Source organism: Phocoena phocoena, chromosome 2, assembly GCF_963924675.1.
Source record: "Phocoena phocoena chromosome 2, mPhoPho1.1, whole genome shotgun sequence".
NCBI classification, from domain to species: Eukaryota; Metazoa; Chordata; class Mammalia; order Artiodactyla; family Phocoenidae; genus Phocoena; species Phocoena phocoena.
In genome coordinates this window covers 26844964-26869635 of record NC_089220.1, presented here as the reverse complement: position 1 = coordinate 26869635, position 24672 = coordinate 26844964, and the positions used below count along the sequence as shown (strand labels likewise).

At 45.9% G+C, this 24672-nt stretch overlaps 1 protein-coding gene across 1 annotated transcript; it reads left to right on the top strand.

Annotated features, from left to right (window-relative positions):
* Nucleotides 1–512: 512 nt before the first annotated feature.
* BATF (basic leucine zipper ATF-like transcription factor) lies at nt 513–21402 on the top strand. The gene is made up of 3 exons (XM_065872825.1): nt 513–575; nt 2881–2985; nt 21193–21402. Exons 1-3 carry the CDS (start codon nt 513–515, stop codon nt 21400–21402), a joined length of 378 nt encoding a protein of 125 aa, XP_065728897.1.
* Nucleotides 21403–24672: the final 3270 nt, after the last annotated feature.

Here is a 24672-nt window from a genome sequence, read left to right as displayed (position 1 = left end):
TTTCTGCCCATGTTGACAGAAGACAGACCTGCTAATTCTGGCTGGGGTTTTTCCCTCCCTGGCTGTTTTTCTCTTTGATCTCCATCAATTGAAGAGAGCTGTTCTGTCTTTCAGACTGCCAAAAGGTATCTGGGGTTTTGTGTATTTTTTTTTCTTTCTTTCACATAATTCTGTGGGTCTTTTCCCAGATATGTATTTTCTCTCAAGTTAACTTCTAACTTGTTTAAGTTTCCGCCCATGTGACTTCCAGCGCGAGTTACCAGAAACCACAAGAGAGAGAGAGAGGGCGCAAGCCCCAAAGCAAGCGACATGTCCCTGTGGGGAGCAGAGCCTCTGCACCCCAGAGTGAGGAGGCCGCTGGGGTCAGAGGTGGCTGCAAGGCGGGCTAGAGGAGGGCCCTGCGGAGGGGGGGTGGGCTGGTGGCCCGGGAGCAGTCAGGAAGGGGGGCCGGCTGGGGACAGGAGAACCCAGAGGCGCGAGGGGCTGCGTGGAGAGCCCGGAAGACTGCAGCCATGCCTCACAGCTCCGACAGCAGCGACTCCAGCTTCAGCCGCTCTCCGCCCCCCAGCAAACAGGTAGGGTCCTGCCTTCCCCTCCTCCTGCCTTCTGATTCTCCGGGCAAGGGCGGGGAGAGGGCCGGGCTGCCTGGGCCTGCCCCGGGAGCTGAGAGGCCAGGAGATGGCTGGTGGCAGGAGTTAGACTAAAGACACAGGATCTGCAGTGAAGCTGTGCATCTTGGCGGAGACCCTCGTCCTTCCACCCATCCTGCCAAATTATGCCCTCCTCATCCCCCGATGGTGCGTATCGCCTCCACCTCACCTGGGGTCCCACCCCATGAAGCTTTCGAGGAAGCCAAGAGGAGAATTAGCACCAAAGAACTCTGGTCTCTCAGAGGAAAGAGTCTACCTCTCTCCAAGGCAGCAAAATGAGAGGAGGAGTCTTAACGCGGGCTACGGGCACGCACACCCTGAATGCTAGATGGTTGCCCAGGAGACAGCCCGCAGGACAAGAGAGGAAAGGGATGGGGGTAAAGTAAAAGGTGGCAGAAGAGCAAGTTGAAAGGAGCAGGACCCCGTGCCAGCTCAGAGGATCTATCTTACCTCCTGGGCATGGCTACTGTTGCTAGCAAGGGTGGCAGAGAGAGGGCTGGGGGAGGAAGGAAATGAATCAGGAGATGGTTCTGGGGACTTGGAGACATTCCTTAGTAGCTCAGCTCAGCTCTGGAGAAACCAGAGAGATGAAGGTAGAGATTCTGCGAGCATTGGGAGTCTAGGTTGTGACTTCCACCTCAAAAGTTTTCAGCTTGAGGGTTGCCAAAAACAAGAAAACAAAAACAGGGGCACCCTGGCTGCCTTTGCAGCTCCTGCGGCTTTCTCCTCACTACACCCCTCGACAGCCCTCTCGATAGGAAGCCCTCTTCCTTCTCATCTAATACATCAGTGGAGGACAATTCCTTATCCAACTTTGTGGTTTAAAAACTGCATTCTTTCATTAACCTGGGTATCCAAGAGGGCTTTCAAGATGCTGCAGCCCAAATAACAGTATGTAAACATACACTAAAGCTTCTGTCATCAGCATCTAACAGGAGAGCAGCAGGTAGGAAGGAGTCCTAGTGGAGACCTCTAGAGGACGAACAATCCAGTCCTCTGCTCAAGATGGTATCAGAGGGGTTCAGACTGCCTGGAAGTTTGTACTCTTCTTAGGAAGGAAATTACTCATGGCTTTCATGGTAACCTCGTTCCCCATCCCCCTTAGAGAAAGAGCACTTCCTTCCTATCTAACCAATTGCCCTCCGACTGCAATGGCCTGGAAGTATTGGGCACATTGGTGAGACATATGCTTGGTGGGCAGAGTCTTGCCCGAGGAACTGTGTCCCTCTAGCCTGTGGGGTCGTGAGAGTGGACAGGGCCGAAGGTACAGAAGGGTTTCACTCAGATTCCCCCACCTACCCTGCAGCATCTGGGGGAAAGCCGAAGCTAACCTCTCTGCCCAAGTAGAGCACATGCCCATCTGTGGGGTGCACTTAGAGAACACCCAAGGTTCCCTGTGTCCTCCTAAGTACCCATCCGCTATCTGCCACGGCCAGGAAATCTCCACCATTAAAACTGTTCTTGGTCTCCAGTTTGTACTAGGCATTGTGCTCAGGGCCATGGGGGATATCAAGGTCACTGAGCATAATGAAGGGAATGCAGGGGAAGAAGAGGCAGATCTGGGATAGGGACCTCAGTCCATGGGCACAGCAGAAGACACAAGGGGTACAAACCAGGAAGGTAGTGGTGGCAGGGGCGGGGGTGGCTTGGAAAGGCATCAGCCTTAGCATTGGAAGATGTAACTCTCAGATTACTGTGAGCTCTTGGGCAAGCTCTTTGAGCCTCAGTTTCCCCCACGTATAAGATGGAAATAATCGTATCAACTTCACAGAATTGGGGAATTCAACAAGGGCACCTCTGAGAAAAGGCACTTGCATAGAAGCTAGCACATAGTAGGTACTTAACAGAGTTTTGGGGGAAAAAAATAGCAAGAAGTTTCTAGGCCAAAAGTGAGAGGGTGAGGGTGGAGCAGACCTGAAGAGGAGAGGTGATAAAATACACTTCATCGCCTTAACCATCTTTTTCCAAATACAGCCCTATTGAGTTCTCAAGCTCGTTTGCCCTCTTCCTGTATCTTTTGGCCAAAGTTATAGAGACCTAAGAGAGTGTAACAGAGTGTGGAGGAAAGTTCCCTTTTGGGTTCAGCCTTTTGGTAAATAGGGGGGTGGATGGGCAAGTAAAGATGAAGAAATGGAAGGGTGGACAGCAGGATATCAAACACCATGAGAGCCTGCCTCCACTCAGAAGAGAGGGTTAGACTCCCCTAATTCTCATCATCTCTGCTTCCCAGGACTCATCTGATGACGTGAGAAAAGTTCAGAGAAGGGAGAAAAATCGCATTGCTGCCCAGAAGAGTAGGCAGAGGCAGACACAGAAAGCTGACACCCTACATCTGGTGAGTGTTCAGACCTTTCTTCACCCTCTTGAGTGGTAGGCGTTGCTCCCCACCGCCTGTGGACTCCTGGACCATAGCTTTGAGTCTGCCTGTGTGGGGATGTGTATGTGGGGGAGTCGGTGGAGGGATGCAGGTGAGGCGGGGAGGGGAGGCTCTCCTGTGAGTGCATTGAGAAGATTCCGAAACAGGGGATGGGCCAGGAGGCTGAAAGAGAAATGAGTGCCAAGAGGGCACGAGGAGTAAAGGAGCTGAGTGTGGGCAGCCCAGAGGCTGGTGGAAGGCAGATCTACATGCTCAGAGATGGGGTAGCCTGAGACAGCTCCATCCCTCATGAACCCAGAGAGCAGAAGGCAGGACTGCCTTTGAGAGGAAGGTAGAAGGTGTAGAGGAGCCCATTGTCCCACAGTGCTAGGAACGCATATAGTCCCATCCCCCGGGAGGTCAGTTGGGCAGCCACCCTGAGGTTTGCATTTGGGACAAGGAGGTCCGCAGGGTGCTGCACCCCATACCTCTCTTCTGAACATCATTAAGGTTTGATTTCGAAATTTCTGTTTTGATGATATCCCAAGGGGTCTGTGAAAGATACAGTTTCAGGTGCACGTATCTGGGACGGTCACCATCCTGGTTGAGTTGCCTCCAGTCTCACACTTTCTAGGGAAGCCCTGATCCCTGGCTTGAGCAGGCGCCTTGGGTGATCTGAACTGCATTTCTCCCAGCAGTCCAAGATCCTGGTCAGTGTTTCTAAATTCTGGCTGTGAGCTTCATAAAGCAAAGCTTCCTCCTCATCTCCCACACCTTACCACCTCTTTTCTCTTCGCTCTGCCCCTCAATTTGCTCCCTGTTCGACCAGCTCTTATTTCACTGGCTCCTTCCTCTTCCGTCCCTTCAGCCCTTCCTCTGACAACTCTGCCTTCTCGTCCCTCCTCCTGAGCCATTCCCAAACCTCTGGCATCCCAGTAATTCATTCCAATGGTAAAAAGGGCAATTGACACCAAAAATGAATATGCTTATGGTTATTTGAAAGATTAGCCTGGTAATTGGCCAGTTAAAGAACAGTTGTTTTATTCCTGTCAAGAAAAAGTAAGATGTAGTTTTAGGTAAAAAGATACTGCTTTTAGCCTTGTAAGGAAGCAGAGAGCAGGCTGCACCAAGATCTCTGATTGGATGCTCGTGTTTCATTTGAAATGTATTCAACATGTCTTCCATTTCATACTAATGTAGTTTTATGTTCATGAATATTTGTTGAATTGAAAGAAAGAATGAACGAACACCAAGTCTGTTCTTCTCTTTGATAACTGTGATCAGTAGTCTAAATGTTAAGTTGGTGGTGGCCCTGCTTCTTATACGTTCTCCATGATTTCATTATGGCTTAGGGGCTCACAACACTCCAGTTTATTATTTTAACCTTGAAAATCTATGATCACTCACTTGTCTCCAGCACAGTCTGATTCTAATTCAATATTCTTTGGAGCAAGCAAATGAACAAATAAATAGAAATTAGTAAGGATAAAACCTACCTTTTTGTAGAAGTAGACAATGTCCCAAGACTGGAAATATGCTATAAGTTTTATAAGTTTGTAATATTAAAAAAAAAAAAACCCTGGAAACTAAGTATAGCTCAGCAGTGCCACAGTCACAAGGACATTGTTTGAATCCCAGCTCTGCCATTTGTTATCCGTATGACCCACCTTAGACCTTAGAGATGTTCTTAACCTCCCTTAGACTCAGTTTTCTTATTAGGAAAATGGGACAGTAACTACCTACCTCATAGAGATAGTGCATATAAAGAGGTCAAGTGTTAGTTACTGACATATCATAAATATTCAAAAGTTTTGAGGATAATAAGAGTAATATTAATAATAGTTATTATTAGAAGAAACAAGATAATCACAACTAAGATTTTATGTATATGAATTTATACTTATATATAAATCACAGGATCTCAGGGCTGAAAGATTTCTTAAAGGCTGGAAAGTTCAGACACATGTTTGTTGCTTGAGACTCTCTACAACACCCTCCGGAAATGGTTCCCAGTGTATTGGTCACTTCTAATGATAGAGAACTCCCTGCCTCCTAACAGGAGCAGAGGAGTCTTCCTTATCTCGAGCTGTGCCACTGTCTCCCTGGAAATTCAACCCCCTGGTCTTCCTTCAACCCCTTGGGGACGTATCAGTGAGGGTGACATGTATGTTTCTTTGTTGTGGCAAGGTTTTCAACACTAACTAATCTGTCTCTCTTTGCAAGACAAGAGTTAGAACCAGAAGATTTAGCCCATCTGATTATACTAGTCATGGCTCTATTGGGATAATCTCTGGGGGTTGGGGGTCCCTGGAGCCCCCAGTCATGTAGTCACCGCATCCACACTCAAACCCCCAGCCTCAGTCTCTAGAATGTGCGCATCTTTCCCACACCTGGACACAAACTCCTCCCCACTCCTTTCTTTTGAGCACCCCAGCACTCATCTTCACTTTTTGCCCAGTGAGTAGGACACCTCAGAGTTTACACAGCAAGCCTGAGCGCTGCAACCAATGCGACTTATGTTTCTTGACTTTGGGTGGAAGCTTTTGGCAGCAACAGGTAAATCTGCCACCATCAAACAGAGGGTTTGGCTGTGATCTGAAATGTTCATTTCGTCTCAGACAATAATCACCCATCTTCTGCATCCATTATCCTCTTAATTATGTTTGTGATTCAGGTAGAAAACCTTCTACTTTACCACCAGCATTCTTAAGGTTGGGTGCTTGGTTTGCCCTTCACTCCTTTCTGTGCTTGTCTCCACATGCTGAGGCTCTGGAACCATTCTCTGGCCCTCAGACATAGCCATAGGACTCATCTACAAGACGTTAAAGACCAGGGTTTAGAAATTACTGAACGTACAGTACCAAGTTTGTATTAGTGTGCTAGCCTCATATATGCTGGGATAAACTTTGATTTCTCGGTTTCAACTTTGTCACGGTTATCTCTCTTAAAATACCAACAGAATTATCCTTTTCTCTAGTGAGAGTGTGGGATACCTATTATTTAACGTTTTCAGTATCTATCCTATAAGTGGTTTACACCAAAACACTGTATATTGATTGCTTTTGAAATAGCAGAGTAGGGAAGTTGCTGCTTTCAGCAATGTGTTTAACCTCATGCCAATGTTATAACATCTCTGGCCTTGACTATCCCTCACATAAACCGAATCAGGTGCTTCTTTTCATACTTGTGATTATCAACAAAGTCCACATTCCGTGGGGTTTTTTTGCTTTGTCTTTTTTGTCCGCACCTCATGGCGTGCGGGATCTTAGTTCCTGGACCAGGGATCGAACCCATGACCCCTACAGTGGAAATGAGGAGTCCTAACCATTGGACCACCAGGAATTCTCCCACATTCTGTTTTAATTCTCCTTTGGTTGGTGTCTCAAACAGCACTCATCACACTCAGTTCCTTTTCTCCCGCAGTCAACTATAGAGTCCATTAGGCATAGTAAAGGCATTGATTAAAAGGAGAAGGTCATATCTTGACCCGTTCACTTTCAAAAGATATTAGTACCTAATAAGTGTATCCAAGATAATCAGCTGAAAAACTAAGAAAAATAATAGGAATCCAGTCAGCTTTCAAAGTTAACACAAAAAGTAATAACTTTTCCTAGGCAAATTAGATTACAAAATTTAATAGGAAGAAAGATTCTGTTTATAATACCAAGAACAGCAAATGGAAGGAAGGAGTAAATTTAACAAAAAATATGCAGGGTTTAATTTTTTAAACTTCAAAATTATTCTAAGAGATTAAAAAAACACTCAAATAAATGGAAAGATATACCTTATGTAAAGATAGCAATTTTCCTTAAGTTAATTTAGAAATTGAATTAATTTAATATGATCTTAATAAACTAGGATTTTCTGGGTATTGGAGGAAAATGAAATTAGCTATTCTAAGTACCTGGAGAAAAATAACCATGTGAGAGTTTCCAGGAAAATTCTAAAGAAGGAGGGTAATTAGAGACGATTAGCTGAATAAGATATTAAAGTGAATTACAAATATAGATTTCAAAGCAGTGTGGAAAAGACAAAACATTGGACAGAATAGAACACAGAAATAGACCCCCAAGCAAGCTCAAATTTAAGACCCCAATACAAATGTCAGTTCCTAAGACACAAGTACAGATGCAAAATGTCTAGGATGGCATTTCAAACCAGAGAGAGAAAGATGAATTATTCAATAAATAGTGTAGGGACTAAATAAATAGGGACAACTGGCTAGTTATTTGAAGAAAAAAAAAAGGTAGAGTTTTCATTTCTTATACAACACACACATAGATTAAATGTGGGAAAAGATTAAAGAAATTTGAAAAAATTAGCATTAAAATATTTACCTTGGAATGAAGTCTTTTCCGGATAAAATGCAAAACCCTGAAGCCATAAAGGGAAAGATTGATATACATTATCTTTATACATGAAAAGTGAAAGTGTCTATACAGCTCAAAGTACCTAATATGCAAAATCAAAGGCAAGTGAAGACTGGGAAAAATACCTGCAACACAAATGACCAAAAAAGGGCATATTTGCTTAATATATGAGAGCTCTTATGAATAAGAAAGCGCTCAACAACCCAAAAGAAAAAATGAGCGATAATTAGGAATAGGCAATTTACAGAAAGAGAGAAATAAATGGCAAATAAATATGGAAAAGGTGCTAGACCTTACTTAGTTAGGGAAATGACAAGGCAACAGTTAGATCCCCTGCCAGATTGGCAAAGACAAAAAGTGTTGCTAATACACCATGTTGCCAAGGTGATGGATAAGCAGGTACCACCACACACTACTAGAAGTCTAAGTGGGTGCAGTTCCGTTAGAGGGCAATTTGACCATGTCCATCGAAATTACAAGTGCACATACGCTGTAACTCGGCAATTTTACATCTAGGTGTCTGTTTAGAAACATACCCACAGATTGCACAATTATGTACATGTAAAGATAACCATTGCTGCATTGTGTGTCATAGCAAAGACTGGAAACTAGCTAAATATTCATCAGTAAGGGACTCAAATAATCTATCGTTTGTTCATTCAGTGGATACCACGAAGGTGTTAAAATAACGAGTTATATACAGATGTGCTAATCTGAAAAGATTATCTATACTCTTAAGTGAAAAAGTATGAGTATGGTATATAGTTTTCTCCCATGCATATTTTTAATAAAAAGAAAAACATATGTGCCTATGTGTATAAACTTTAAAATTTTCAAATAGGTTTCCCCCCAAAATGGCTAACGGTATATATTTCCGAAAAGTAGGACAAAAGGTCTAAAGCAGGAGAGAGATACTTTGCATTTTTTTTTACCTTTTTATATAGTTTGGATGTTTTTATCATGTGCTTTTATTTTTATAATGTAGATATTTAAATTCCCAACATCGATCATTATTACATATGCATTAGGATGATTTCTTTTCTAATTTGATTTCAAACATTGAATAGTCTTCCATTGTGACATTTTATCCCTTGAACATCCTACATAAATATCTCAGTCCTTTGGGACAACCAACTGTCAGCTGGGATTTGTAATGAGTAATCCTAAGGTCTCCAGCGCTAGTAAGAGATGACAGACCAGTTTCATTTGTGTGGTTATCCTGGTAATTGTAGGATATCTCTGGTGTCTTGGAGCAGGAAGGATTTTGAGTCTGTATCCCAGGTTAGCGGGAGAGTTGAGATCAGTTGAGAAGCTTTGTTCATGAAAAAGCTAAAAGTAGAGGGGGTGGTGGGCAGACAGTAATATTAGCCGAGAGCTGTGATGTTGACAAGTCAGACCTGGCCTTGAGGGTGGAACTGGAAGAAAAGTACAGTAACAGGGCCAAATCTGGAGCTGGAACTTCAGGTACTTAGATGCGGGTAGGACAGGTGCTTGCCTGGGGCTGGCTCCTGAAGGAGTCTCACATTAGTTTAAAATAAGAAAAAGATTTACAGGTTCCAGGGTAGATCTTTAATGCCATATGTAACAAACATCATGAGTGTAAATTGTGCCTGAAATTAAGCTGTTGCTGTGAGAAATAAGGTATTTACAATTGGAGGAAAACTGAGTAATGGAGGAAATGAAGCTCAGCAAAGATATTAACTTCCTGGGCCTTCTTAGAAAGACACACTGTTGTTCTTGGTTTTCTGGGAAGGACTGGGAGAGAAGCCTGTTCATGGTCCTTTTTCATTCCGTCAGTTTTTTTCTCTCTCTGGGAGACCATGCCATAAGATTTATTGGCATAGAGAAATCACGGGTAAAATAAAATAAAATAAAACAAAACAAAAAGCTAGAAAGTATGTTTTAGCTAGTTCCACCCTAAAGAAGTTCAGTGTAAAATCAGTGAACTTTCTGTGGAAAAGAGCCATTTCTCTTGGGCCTCTATTGCTATGAACTTCTTTTTATTAAAAACATATTAATTGGGCTTCCCTGGTGGCGCAGTGGTTGAGAGTCTGCCTGCCGGTGCGGGGGACACGGGTTCGTGCCCCGGTCCAGGAAGATCCCACATGCCGCGGAGTGGCTGGGCCCGTGGGCCATGGCCGCTAGGCCTGCGCGTCCGGAGCCTGTGCTCTGCAACAGGAGAGGCCACAACGGTGAGAGGCCCGCGTACCGCAAAAAAAACCCCAAAAAAACAAAAAAACAAAAAAACAAAAAAAAAACCATATTAATTGTATTAGGTTAAGTAACTTGTCTGAGGTCATACATCTTGTAACTAGGTCTGTCTGACTGAAGAGCCCATCTTCCTAACCACTAGGCAACACAGCCTCTTCCTTCGGACTCGCATGAAGATGTATTCATCTTCCCTAACTGATCCTCCTTGAATCTCTTCCTGAATTTTTTTCTCTTGTTCTTTAAGCAACATCCTCCAAAGGTGACACTTTTTCTCCTCCATCATTAGGCCTAGTCGAGAAATTAATGATGTCTCTGAGCAATAGATTGATATAGCCATTGAGACCATTTTTAAATAAAGCTGTGTAGCAATAACTATTAACATCTTGCTCTTTGGTGCAGCAATTCCACTTACAGGAATTTGAAGAAACAATGATGCACAAAGATGCTCAATTCATCATTATTTGTGAACAGTAAACACTTTATCAATACTATAAAATTGGACATATACCCAACTACTGGAGACTAAGTATATTATGACACATTCATATGCTAGAATTTTATGCTGGCAATAAAAATGACGAAGTGGATCTGTATTTATCAACACAGAAAGATGTCAATTACATAGCACTGAGAGAAAAAGCAAGTGACAAAGAGTATGCAGAGTATAATTCCGTTGATGTAAAATTTGTGGTTTGGAGGGCATGTTTGCATGCATAAAGAGATGTCTGGAAGAATATTCTCCAAAATGATAATAATGGTTATTTCTGAGCGGTTGAATTTTGAATAGCTCACCTTATTCCTGGTACTTTTCTGTAATTCTTTTTATTATGATGAATGTATACCATTTAAAAAATCAGAATAAAAAATTAGACTATTCTCATTTGGGAAGGAAAAACACACGAAGGAATTCACCAGCCCTAACTGCTTGTCCTGCTGACAATGGATCAGTGTGGTTATGGTCAGGAGGCATGTTTGCAAGGAGGCCAGCTTCTCACCAGTCTTGGCATTATAAGGAATTTCTGTCTAAATGGGATTACATGTCCCAGGTCAGAAATTGATGACACCCATTCAGCTGAAGTCTTCATGAAGCTGTTCTCAGCAGCTACCAGACTACTTTTTCTTGGAAAGGATGAGGGAGTCTCTCTAAACCCCAAGCTGCTCTGGGGTTTTCCTTAGTCTCCTCTGTAGGACTAGGTCTGGTCCTCTGAGTCCTAAGGGATTCCATAGATTGATTCCACAGGACAGAGTCCCCTTCAGATTGTGGGGTATCTGTAGAGGATCCTGCCATGGGTCCACATGGTAGCTTGTGGAGGGAATAACAAAAACTATAGTCATACCCCATTCTTGATGGAATCACAGAATTAAAAGGAAACTCAGAGATACTCTAGGTCACCCTGCTGTGTTACCAGTGAGGACACTGATGTCTTCCTTAAGGACACCCAAGAACCCAAACCTCTTGCCTTCCCACCTCTTGCTTTTGTTTTTGTGCCACTTTGCTGAACAGGACTTTGCTCGGCAGATGGTGTTGCCCTCACATGTCCTTTTGCAAAGGGTGAGCCAAGAAGTAGGCCATTAACTAGGACACGTAAACGGCCTAGGCACTCTTCAGCAACAAAACCCAAGCACACAGCAAGAGACGAAAAAGGCAGAGAGTCCCAGGCTGAGAGGGGCTAAGTTTAAATGTTCCTTTATTTAAAAAAGGTCTTAAAGTTGTAATCCAAAATCAAAAGGACAATGACATATTGGGGGAAATATTTGTGTCAAATTAAATAATTTCAGATTTAATATTTTTTTAAAGAATTTTTTTTGATGTGGACCATTTTTAAAGTCTTTATTGAATTTGTTACAGTATTGCTTGTGTTTTGGTTTGGTTTTTTGGCCGTGAGGCATGTGGGATCTTAGCTCCCCGACCAGGGATTGAACCTGTTCCCCTCGCACTGGAAGTCGAAGTCTTAACCACTGGACCTCCAGGGAAGTCCCCTTGATTTAATATTTATACTATAGAAAGAACATTCTTTTTAAGAAAAACATCAAGACTCCAATAGATAAGTGGGCAAAGGCTGTGAACAGAAAGCTTACGTAACATTTTTTCCTACCAAAATGAAAATAACCCAATTTTCTATTCTGATTGTGCAAACAATATACACTATGGATTTCTCAACCTCAGCAATATTGACACTCTGAGTTGGACAACTCTTTGTTGTGTATGTGGGAGGGGGTTGGCCCCCTGCACTGTAAAATGTAAAATCTACCCACTAGATGCCAGTAGCACGACCTCACCCCTCTAGTTGTGAAAATCAAAAATATTTCTAAATCTTCCCAAATGTTCCCTTGGGGGGCAAAATTGTCCTTGGTTGAGAATGCTGTACTAGCGAATAGACATGCAGAAATCTTATTCTTGGTAATTGATAACTTGTAACATTAAAATGAAATTAAGAAACCTTCAAAAAGTTAGTTGGCAAAATAAATTATTTAAAATTACAACACCTAAATCCCAACGAAGTTGTAGTAAAATTAATAAATACATTCACTGACGATGACATTGTATATATTACATAACCCTTTTACAGCAAATACTTAATGAACTGGAAGATGTTCATTGCAGCATTATTTATAATAACAACCAAAATGTCCAACATTAGAAAGCCATGTTAAGTAAATTGTGGATCATCTATTTGTTGATGTCACCATTAAAAGAATACTTATGGTGATTTTTTAAGTATGACAAAATTATGACAAAAAGGAAAATACAAATTGTATATGTACTCTGAGATTTTATAAAAATAAGTATCCATGTTCGTTAAAAAGGACAAGATGGCAACATATACAAATGAAAAGAGTCACGTTTAGAGGACTGTGATCATGGGTGGGTATACTTTTTAAAAAATGTCTTTAGTTATACTGTATATTTTTTATTTAAAAACATAAAAAAAGATCAAATAGAGCGCTGAGTGAATTCTGGTAGAAATCGAGGATGAGGACAGAGAGGGTATCATTGAGTTAGAATTTGGGGGGCAGGCTTTGGTAGGAGATCTTATCATTTATCATCCAAATAGGAACACTTTTGAGTGAAAAGAGGCACTAGTAAAAATTACACTAGGACGGTAGCTATGAACTGGGACTGTCCCAGTAAACATCTGGTCACACTAGATTTAGGGGAACCAAGGAGGGTGACCTAAAGCTCTTAGGAAAATTCAAGAGTAGTAATAAATTTCAGAGCCAAGTAGAGGGGGCTAGATTCCTGGTACCAAAATGCAATTTCCTGCACTAGATAACTCTGTAACTGACATATTTTCCAGGTACTCAGCTGGCACAAGACTATGCCTTAGTGCTAAGAGTTTGGGGAGGTCCAGAAAATGACAAAAGCAAAGGCCATATTCCTAGTACTAGAGCTCACGTCAGCAGAAATAATTCATTCTGCTGTACAAGTATATGTGAAATGCCTCCTACGGGCATTTTTTCTAGGCGCTGAGAATTCAGCTGGGACAAGACAGACTAAGTCCCTGATTTCAGGGACCTTACGTTCAACCAGAAGTCAGACTGGAAAATCAACTGACCAATCGTTATTTATTATTTCACTAATCACACAAAGGGAAGAGGGCTTTGAAGAAAACCAAATAGTGCAATATTGACAGTGACTTAGGGACAGGGATGGGGACAGTGATCAAGGAAGGTCTTTCTGAGGCCCTGACATTTGAGATCAAATACGAGTCAAGAGAAGGAGCCTGGGAAGATCTGGGGAAAGGATGTTCTCTTGCAGAGACTTCAGGTCAAACTGTGAGGGGCCTGTCAGAGTCAGAAAGATGCCTTGTGGGGCCTGGGACTGTGAGAGTGTGAGGAGGAACTCAGGAACAAAGGCCACTGTGCTGCAGGGGGCAGGAACCAGACTGGGGGTGGAGGGTGGGTGGAGGGTCAACAGAATGAATTCAGATTCAGTGGGGACAGAGTGGGGGCAGATATATCTGAAGCTAAATTCTGATCTACAAAATGGGAAGCAATTACACCTCACTGGGCTGTTTGAGAGTTAATGAGAGAACAAATGTAAAAACAAAGCAATAGTGCGTTTTTTGTCTGTTTTGCATTGGAGAGAAGACTTTATTTGCTTAATGCAGAGAGGCTGGCATTTTCCTATAAATCAATCAGGTAAAGATATTAGATGTATTATCATATATGAAAACATATGCCCTACTTTCCAGTTGTTTATATGAACTTCAAGAACACAAAGGGAGTTCCCTGGCTGTCCGGTGGTTAGCGCTCCGTGCTTCCACAGCAGGGGATACAGGTTCAATCCCCGGTCGGGGAACTAAGATCCCACATGCCAGAAAAAAAAAGAACACTAATGGTTTCACTGGCTGGGCTTTTCACCACCACTGGTCAAGTCTCCTTTGCTTGGTATGGTTCAGACAGGTCAAGTTCAAGCCAGGGAAACTGTAGGCAGGGTTCTCACAGTGGTGTGATTCTGCTGTCCCCACTCCATAGCTTCAGTTTGGGGAACAAAAGCAGGGGTTTGACTGGGCCTTTTTTAAGAAAATGAATATCTTACACTCACTTGTAACTATCCTAGAGTTAAAAGTAGAAGCTATAAAAGTACTTAAATGCTTGGTTAAGCACTCCCTGGGGAATTTCATGGACATCACAAACAGCAGACCCTTCAAATGCAGGTCTCAGATTTTAGTAAATTATTAGAGACTCCAAGTTGGCAATCAAGCAACATGATTTTACTGAACACCTAATATGTGCCAGGCACAGTCCCAGTCACTGAGGACAAAACAGTGAAGACAAGGATAGCTCCCGTCCTCATGGAGCTCAACAATCTAAAGGACAACTAATTTGATAAAGTTATCATTAATGAGATTCCAATAAGTGCCTTACCTCTCACCTTTCTGTAAGAATGAACTATCCTGGGCTACTTGAAATTTTCACCAAATATGATTCTTTACCTTGAACAGTCATTAACTTTTTTTTTTTTTTTTTGCGGTACTAGGGCCTCTCACTGCTGTGGCCTCTCCCGTTGCGGAGCACAGGCTCCGGACACACAAGCTCAGCGGCCACGGCTCACGGGCCCAGCCGCTCCGTGGCACGTGGGATCTTCCCACACCGGGGCACGAACCCGTGTCCCCTGCATCGGCAGGTGGACTCTCAACCACTGTGCCACCAGGGAAACCCAGTCATTTACTTTTAGAAAAAATTTTTGACTTAGAAATGTCCTCCTCCTTCTTTAAAGTTCTTTATATTATAGTTATATTATTCATACTATGTTATACAATAAAATTATTTAATAAAATAAAAATATAACATGATATAATAAATTTAATAAAATCAAACATTGTATATATTTATATTGTTATATTATTTTAAAGAGCAATCCACTATGAACATAATTGTCAAGCTAGTTGCTCATTAAGCTCACCTGGGAAGTGTTTTTTTAATCTTGATGCCTGAGACCCAGTCTGGAACAATTAAATTAGAACCTGTCAGGGGTGAAATCGAGGAATTAAGATTTTTTTTTTTTTTTTTTTGCGGTACGCGGGCCTTTCACTGTTGTGGCCTCTCCCATTGCGGAGCACAGGCTCCGGACGCGCAGGTTCAGTGGCCATGGCTCACGGGCCCAGCTGCTCCGCGGCATGTAGGGATCTTCTCAGACCGGGGCACGAACCCGTGTCCCCTGCATCGGCAGGCGGACTCTCAACCACTGCGCCACCAGGGAAGCTCCAGGAATTAAGATTTTTTATAGCTCTTCAGGCAACTGCAGTGTACAGCCAGGGTTGAGAATCAGGGAGCAGTGACATTTGAAGCCTGTCAGGTGCGTGTGGTGGAATGTGTGGAGTGAATTTGGGGCAATTTTGTGGGTATATACCCAGACAGTCTGTCTCAGAGGCCCGGCAGCTTAAAACAAAACAAACAATTCAAACCTTGATGTTGATGGCAATTATTAGTTGTTTGTTTTTCAAAATTGGACTTGCTAGTGACAACCTTTCTAACTTGAGGTATCAGTCAGGATTGCATTCTGCTATGAGTTATAGAAAAACTATCAAGCAGAGGCATCAACAAGTCACCATTTGTATTTTATATTTTTCTCATATACTAAGAAGTTCAGAAGTAGACAGTCCAGGGATAGTGCAAGGATGTCGTCAAAGAACCAAGCTCCTTCTTTCTCTCTGCACAGCCATCCTCAGTATGTGGATGAGTTTTCATCCTCAGGGCTGCAAAATGGCTGCTGAACCTCCAGGCATCAATCCGTGTCCAGGGAGGGTAGCCTTTGTCTGGTGAAGCTCTGCCTTTTTCCCTGAGGAGAGAAGCTCGTCCCCTCCCTTCCTACCCCCTACCCACCCCCCCCATTTCTGCTTATGTCTTATTGGTCAGACTCTGTCGCATGGTCATACCTACCTGCAGGGGAAGCTGGGTAATTGAGGAATTCTTTTCCCAGCCTCTCTAGAGGAAAGCAGGGGGAAGGAGTTTGGAACAGATATTGAGTGAGCCAACCTATAGTGTTTCTCACACACGAGGTCAATGAAATCACAGCCCTGAAAGCCAAAGAACAGGAGACAGGAACCCAGGCAGGGGCCTGAAGGGCATGGTTGATGTGGCTAAACATCAGTGGATGATGAGGTGCTGACGGCCCTGGGGCTTCAGCTTTAAGGTATGAAAGTGAAGATTTCTCCAGAATTATTCAGTGCAAAGACCTGTGGTTTAGTGATTCCTCTTCTCTTCTCATCCGGTGAGGAACAGGAGTTGGAGTTAATTTCCCCAGGATTCAGGGGAAAGGTAGGCATAGATCCCACTATGGCTTGGGATGTGCCCTACCTCTCAGTTCACAGACTCCTCCAGGAAACCTGGGCTCCACCCTATGTCTGCATGGGGGACAGGGGTCCGAAACTGCTGGAGACTGAACAAATAACTGGGTGTGAGGGACATGAGCTTGACACACTATTCTCACATTGAAGTGTGGGTGGGAGCTGAAAGGTCACCTTGCCAATAAATGACTGCATGTTCTGTTGAGGAGGAAACACACAGGGACTATTTTCACCCTTCTGGAAAGTGTGATTAAAAAAATTCAAGGAGAAGGTCAAGGCACAAACCAGAACTGGCAGGAAGGAGGACCAAGCCCTGCTCAGAAGGCCTGGAGAGTCCCTGCCAGAGCCTTGGGTCAGGGCCTGTCCTCAGCCTTGGTCCCAACTGGCTTCCCTGTGGGTAAGGGACCCACCTGGGGATTCCCCATCATTCAAGCGCTCTACAGTGACCCGTTACTTGGCCCCTCCACTAGGGAATTTCCCAGAATGTTCCCACACCCCCAGAAGCCTCCTCCTTAGCCACCCCCAAGCTGCTTGTGGTTCCTGGTAGGGGTGGCATCAAGTAACCTCACAGGTGAGTGTGAATTGTGAACATTTAGCAACTCAATTTGCCCGAGGCGGGAAAAGAGGGAAGATGAAATTGGAAAGTCAACCAGGCTGAGGCCTCACAGGAGATAATTACCAGATATCATAAGATTTAAACAGACTTCAAAGGCAAGAGAGCATGGTGGGCACAGACTCTGAAGCCAGACTGTCTCAGTTCAAGCACTGGTGCTGCAACTGACAAGCTGTGTGACCTTGAACAAGTTACTCAACTTCTCTGTACCTTAGGTTTTCCTTTTCTGTAAAATGTGGCTAATAATATTATCTACCACATAGGATTCTTGCAAAGATTAAATATAATGATAATTGTAATTATGTAATTGGGCACATGGTAGCACCCAATAAATGTTAGTTATTATTAAATCGAACTGGATTATTCTTTTAAAATTTTGGTTTCTACTAATCTTTCTCAAATAAATTGAGTCTATGTACCTCTGCTCCCAACACACCTACCCCTTCCCAACAGTTAGAGGCTCTAGTTGGCTAATATACACAGGTAGTCAATTTAAAATCTGAAATATTTGAGTTGCAGAGGGCTTGGAGATCTTCTAATCCTGTGGTTTTCAACATTCACTGCACATTAGAATCCCCTGGGGAGCCCTTAACAACCCAATGCCCAGGTGCACCCAGACGGATTAAATCAGAATCAGGCATCAATACTGTTAAAACTTTCCAGGGATCCCACTCATCCCGGCGTGTGACCAAGGCTGAGAATCATTGTGTTGGTCCAGTCTTCCTGTTTTAAAGTGAGGCAACTGGGGCTCAGAGTGGGAAAGGGAGTCACCGAGGGTCACCCAGCCAGGACCAGAACCAGGACCCCTGTCCACAGTTAACTGATGGAGCCCACCATTGTCACGTATTTCGGACCTCACTGTGCATCTGGGGAAGGTCTGGCCCCGAGTTAACCCTCTCACAGAGTAGCTGGACAGGAGATTCCCTCCCAACTCAGGTCAGGAGGCCATGATCAGCTCTGTGATTGGAAGAGTGTAACCAACTCAGGGTTCTTGTACTGTGTTTAAGGATCACCCAAAGCAAGACCCAGTTTTCTCTTGGAAGGCTACTGATCTTAGTGACCTTCAGAGACCCTAAGTCACGAAGTCTCTCAGGAGAAGCCATGGGTGTGTTAAAAGGAGCATAGGGCTGAGGATGGGGAAGCCCTGAGCCCAGCCCTGCTCTGCACCTACATGGTTATGGGGCTTTGGATCAATCACTCAAAGTTTCTGGCCCTCTGAGAAAGTAGGTGTCTTGAGGTGAATCTATAGCCCTTTGCCCCAGCAGCTGCTGCCACCAGCCCGTGATAATTTTGGGGGGTATGTGCAATAGGTTTGTCCCAGGGTCTCAGTTGGCCTCATCTGTAAAGTAGGGATAATAGCAGCTGGCCTTGCATAGCCACCTCAGAGGGTTACTGTGAGGAGCCTGAAGTGCCTAAATGAATTCCAAAAAGTAAAAAGCAGGTTACTTGGAAGCCCAAGGGCAGGCTCACCCCTCCCCCATCACAGGAGAAGACATGCATGTTAGAAGCCAAAATTTACTTTCTAAACATTACTTTCCTTTTCCCCTTGAGCTCTTGGTTTCCAGCCCCCACTGGGAATTTAGGGGGAAATTAGAGGGGTGTGATCATGGTACCTCTGGGTCAAGAGCTGCTCCCATGGCCACCTTTGCCATCTGTCCCCGTGTGAGAGCCCCTTCCACAGCATGACGGCCCCAGGGAGGGTCAGAGTGGACCAAGCAGTGGCAGGTGGGGATGTGGAGGGATGAAAACCCCAGATCAGCCACTTCCTTCTGCGAGCGAAGTCAAACTCTTCCTCTGCTAAGTGTCTGGCTGGCGGCAGGTCCCCTGGGCTGGCAGTACTGCTTTCTCTGGGGCCCTGGCGGGAAGCAATCTTGCTTCCCAAGGTAAAGACAAGTTTCTTGTCACAGCTGGTTATTTTCTACTTAGAGGCGGTGGCGGTTATGAATGCTCTCCTAGCGCTCTGGGATCTCCCAGGAGGGCGGGGAGAGGGAGAGGAGAAAGCCAGAGCTCAGCAGGGCTCGCTGAGGGAGGAAGAGCCCGCTGTCACTTCCCGAAAGCTGGGCCGGCCTCTAGGCGGAGAGAAGGTCAGAGCGATTGGTCCCTGCGGCCCGCCTACCCCACCCCTCCCTTCTGCCTCGGGGTTTGCCCAGGCTCTTTGGAGCACAGAACTTACAGTAAATGTTGTCACCAGTGGAAACTCTCAGAGGGGGTGAGGAAAAGGGCTAGAGGAAGGGGCCAGGACTCCCGGCCCCCAGTTCCCGTCTTACCAACACCCCCCCGGTCTCATGTGTTGCTTTATCTTACCTTTTGGTAAAGAGGGGATGCCCTCTCTCTGGGATGTGCCCGGAAACAACCAAATGGTAAGATGAACGAGCCGGTCACACCCCGCAGAAGCGGCAGCCCATGCCCCTGACTCTATCATCATGGCTGTTGGTATCCCAACTCCCCCACCCTGTCTTAGAGATGGGGGTTTTCTCTGTACCGACCTAGGCACATTTTCTAGCTCAGTGCCACATACAGGAAATGCTAGGCTGAGGCTGAGCACGCTCACGCTTGTTCTGTACAAACGGATGGAATCTGGCTTGATGGGTAAGGCCACATTCTCCTCTACCACTTAAAAAGAACCCCCAGGTGCATGGCTTAGGGCAATTGGCAGTGTAACTAGCTCTCATTAACCTGTAGCTCATGCTCCTGATGGATTATCTAAGGCAAATTTTAAATGTCAGATTATCTCACATCTGCTCACTCCCCACTGTAATTCTGAGTCAACTTCTGGTCCAGCCGTTGATGTCATCAGGCAGCCAATCAACAAACACTTGAGTTCATACTCTAGGCCAGGCACTTACTAAGTGCTTGAATAATTAAAATAAATGTATTACCATATTTAACATTAATATCTATTGTTTTCAAACTTGCCTGATCATCAGAATAATCTGGGGCACTTGTTAAAACTTCAGATTCCCAGAATTCACAGAAAATCCCAAACCCACTGAGTTCAAGTCTTTAGATTTGAGGAAGGGCCTGGAACTATATTTTTATCAGGCCCTCAGATTAATTCTAATGATACAGCAAGTTTGGAAAATACTAACCTAAGTGAAACAGAACTAGAAAAATAAGATCTGGACTCCAAATATTAGGTCGCTTTTTGAACTGAAATGTAATTTATTTGCATCTCCAGTGCTATTTTTCCTTCCTCTGTGGGTACCAATGATTAGCCCAGAAGGTCTATTTGAGTCAAGGAATGTGAACCTTAAAATCATATTGGAAATGAAATTCCCCTGGGTTTTCTGAAGGTGGGATCGTTTTCCAGTAAATGCTAATTACCAGGGTGTCATTGTTGATTAATTAATGATGTGATCAGTAATTAGCACTCTTTACCCTGAGTTCTTCTGATTAGCATGTTATCTGATGGTTCCCTTAAGCAACACGGGAAAGGTGTTTCTGGAAAAAAGGAAGCACAGGTGCTTGGGACACACCCAGAGTACTACAGAACAAGCTGCTGGAAGAGCAGAATGGCGTGGAATCGAATGCTGTGCTGGAGTTTGACTATTTACTATTTAGAAAGACCCTAAACATTCTAGAATCTGGGTGAAGTAGACAACTAACCATGGACTCCATTTGTAAGACTAAATGCAAATGGTAACGTTAGGAGAAGACACCATATAACATAGAGAGGAAAAGACTGAAATTAGTTTAAGACGGTCTCACAAACTCTTTGTGATTTTTGCTGGGCTCTGGCCTCCCAGCCGGTTTCCCTCGACATATACTTGCCGCTCTCAACCCTCGCACACACTCACAGAGATCTATGCATGTACACCTGCACACAAAGGAGCACACATGCAAATTCACGCATGCCTTCACACACACATCTCTCTTAGTTGGGACCATATGAAACCGCCATTCTTATAGGTCAAAACAGACAAGTAGCAATTTCATATGGTTCAAGCTAAAAGCTATGCATATACATGCACAAATATACGTGTGCTATAGATGCACCCATTCACACACAGGACACATACAAATATATATGCACACGTGCACACTCGCATGTGCAGAAAAAATCACCGATGCCCTTCTCCATGGTTGTGCTAGTGAAAATCTAACGCAGACTCCCACTTCACAACGCCCCCCTGCCCCGCCCCCGCAATCTTGCAGAGCGCTGACATTAACCTGCAACGCCCATCCTTTCCGCTCGCAGGAGAGTGAAGACCTGGAGAAACAGAATGCAGCGCTGCGGAAGGAGATCAAACAGCTCACGGAGGAGGTGAAGTACTTCACATCGGTGCTGAGCAGCCACGAGCCCCTGTGCTCGGTGCTGGCCCCCGGCGCGCCCTCGCCCCCCGAGGTGGTGTACAGCGCCCACGCCTTCCACCAGCCTCACGTCAGCTCCCCGCGCTTCCAGCCCTGAGCTTCCCGAGGGCGGGAGAGAGCGGAGCCCCCAGCCCCGGCTGCTCCCAGGCCTCGGGAGGGGCACGCAGACTGTGGCCAGCGGCCCTTGTCCCTCAGCGCCCTCTCTCGACCCGGAGACCCGGAGGCGGAGGCCTGGACCGGGATGGAGCACAGGACGCAGCTGCTGGACGTGTGAACGGCCTCCCGAAGCGTGGCCAACCGCCCGGCAGCGTGGGCTGGACCTTCACGTGGGTGGGAGGCCGGATCCAGAGCTACGTCAAGCATAACGCCCAAGTCCCAGGGCACAGAGGGAGGAGGGGTAGGGAAGGGTTATTTTTCTAAATAAATGTCTTAAAAGAAACCAGTCTGGCCAGGGCTTGAAACCTTAAGTTCTGTGGGGTTGGGGTCGTTTTTGGTTCTTGGCCTCAGGAGCCCTTAAAGCTCCGGAGATTCAGCTAATATTGCTTCTTTTCCATGGCTTGTTAATCTACTTGGGAAGCTGGCTTTTCTCAAAGAATCTTCAATTCTTCTTCTAGGCATCTATTTGATTTTCCTCCCCAAATCGCCTCACTGTGACCTCTCACTTTCCATTCGTCATTGCATCGTGCTTTCTAGATTGTCTAGACGTTTCTAGGGTCATTCTTTAGACAAGAGAAGGACCAGCGCCAGATGCTGTGGCGTGGGATGGTCATTCGAGTTGGTACTCTCGTCTCCCATGACTACACTGACTCAGCCCCGGCCAGACGGCCAGCGCTGGAGGATGCTGCGTGCCAGGGCCCACGCAAGGAACTCCAGCAGCACAAGGAGCACCTCACGTGAAGGCGAGGCTTTCCTCATGCTCTCGTGGGGCAACATGTGGTTCAGAGACACAGGCGCTACATGTCCTGCTGAGGACTCCACCTCCCCAGGGAAGCTGTGATAAAGCACACACGACTTTGCCGTCTCCACAGGCTGCCATTCTGAGCAGTCTGAGGGCAGCAGTGGCTCAGATAACACAGGGCTATCTTCAGGGCTTCAAATCCACAAGTTCTGGCAGAGCTGAAACCAGTGTGCTCTGCTTCCCCTGCTCTGATGTCCACCTGCTCCTCAGAAATCCCTGGGCTAAGTGCCCGCTGGCCTTACCCACGCCACTCCCCAAGAGCCATGGCAGGGCCTTCCCACACACATGGCCCCTGCCGAGCCAGCTGGGGCCCAAAGCGACAGGGATCACCATGGAAGGTGTCGGATGCAGCCCCTTCAGCAGCCTCCCCATCTCACCCCTTGGTCCTTCAGTGGGACTACCACTGCCTGCGGACCCCCTGCTGGTGGCCGTCTTGGTGAGCACAGGAGAAAGAGAGGAACAGGCCAGCTCCGCTGTGCCGGCACCTCCTCAGCCTGCCCACCAACAGCTCTGGTTGGCTTGAGGCAAGGTTTCAGCTCTAGACCTCCCCTGCCCAAGTGTCTCCTAACCCCTGGGATTATGCCGATGTTGTGCTAGTGTGATTACTAAACTCCGCAGAGGCCTGGAAAAGCTGTGTCCTAGCACGTGGGCGTCTGACTTCCTTGCAGCCTAACTATGGGAGGAATCCAGCCCAAGAGCCTCTGAAGGCACACTGCCACCGTTGGGCTGCCCACCCCTGAAGCCAGTGCCTGTGGATGCCCAGAGTACGGGAAGTGGGCTCAGAGCCCTGCTGGAGACAGGCCAGAAGACCTTCCCCAAGGATCAGCATTGCTTCCAGTGCAGAATCCTGCATTTTAACCTTTTGTCCCCCAACAAAACTTGGTAAATAAGGCTCCCCTTCCAGTGCACGGACTCAGTGTAGACAGGTGTGTGATGAGGGGCTACAGCAAGGAGGTTCTCTCTCATCAGTTTCCTTAGGGCTTGGTTCCTGGTAGCTGATGCTCAGGGTAGCTCCTTCCCACCCCTGTTGTGACAGACAATGCAAAGAAGCCTATGGTCACTTCAGATGTGGCCTGCGTTGAATAGAATTCATTTTTCTTTCTTAGTCTTAGGAAGCGGAACTTTCCGGCTAGCTCTCCCTGCACCAGGCCTCTCATGGGCCTCCTTCCAATCAGAGATGTTTCTCCCCCCACCCTGCTCTAGTGCTGTGATTTCCCCCCAGAAACCCCCGCAGAAGACACATGACCAGTACCGAGCATCTTCAGATGACATTCAGAGCCAGAACCAGAAATGCAGAGCTCACATGTGTGGCTCCCATCTCTCAGAAGGACTTCTCTTCCCCTTTCATTCTCTACTTTCTAATGACCTGGGGCAGTTCCACTTCTCCTTTCTGATCAGTCTGACAGAGGCTGTAGAAGTCTAGGGTGAGCGCCAAAGCTGACTTCGTTGCCGCACAGGGAAATTGGAGGGGCAGCTGCAGATAGGGCTGAGCTTCCAGAGCCTTGACCATGGATGTCCCAGCATCCAGGTTCTGTCCCAGCCTCCTACCCATGACAGGGATAGTTCCCTTAGGCCGGTGGACCAGTGACACACAAATGCCTCCAGGGCCCAGGCAGGGACTATAAATACATGAAACTCGCGGGGAGCAGGACAGTTGGGAGTGGCAGGGAGTGTGGTAAACTGAGGAGTGAGTGCTTACCTGCCTAAAGCAGACAGCCGCCCCTCGGTTCCATCCCCTGCTGCCGAGGGCAGTACAGGAAGCACAGGGAGAAACAGCCCCCAGACTGCAGCCTATTCTCTTCTCGTCTCTCCCCCGGGTTCTCCTCAGCGGCCTCACGTGCATGTTGGTGGACATACCAGCTTACAAAACTGGTCCATCCACACACCTCCCCCACAGCACCATCCCGTCAGGTCCAGGGGTGCACCTACCAGTGTCTGATCTACTCTGGCAAAGAGTTATCCGGGGAAGAGGACTACAGCTGCTGGAAGCCAGCTCAGGGGCACGGACAGGGGATTCCGATCTGCTGGGTATATGGAGCTTGGTCTAAAGAGAACAGAGGGCTCTGGGTAGGCATGTCGCCTTGGTCCTCAGGACTACTGGCCCCATGAGAAGGGTGTCTCAGGGGGAGGGGAGTCCCTGTAATGTGGGGAGTCCAGAGCAGGGGCCTCTTTTGCTCAGGTCTGAGGGTGGCCCTGCAGAGGTCTGCCAGTTTGTCACTCTGATCTAGGTTAACGATGTCTCCGTGGAAAGCCCAGGTGAGGGGAAGGCTCTGTGCAGCAAGAAATGGGCACATCGCTATCTATCAGTTTGACGTGGGGGTTCCTGGGGAATGTTTGTTTCCCCACCTGCCGTCTCACTGTTTATCTCCTACTCGCAGTGTTCTTCCCCAAGTGTCAAAACAAATGACA

Excerpts from the sequence above, each read along its gene's own strand:
- BATF (XM_065872825.1), top strand. The coding sequence starts at position 513 with ATGCCTCACAGCTCCGACAGCAGCGACTCCAGCTTCAGCCGCTCTCCG. Across the intron at positions 576-2,880 it reads CTCCGCCCCCCAGCAAACAG|GACTCATCTGATGACGTGAG; the intron begins GTAGGGTCCTGC and ends TCTGCTTCCCAG. Across the intron at positions 2,986-21,192 it reads AAGCTGACACCCTACATCTG|GAGAGTGAAGACCTGGAGAA; the intron begins GTGAGTGTTCAG and ends TTCCGCTCGCAG.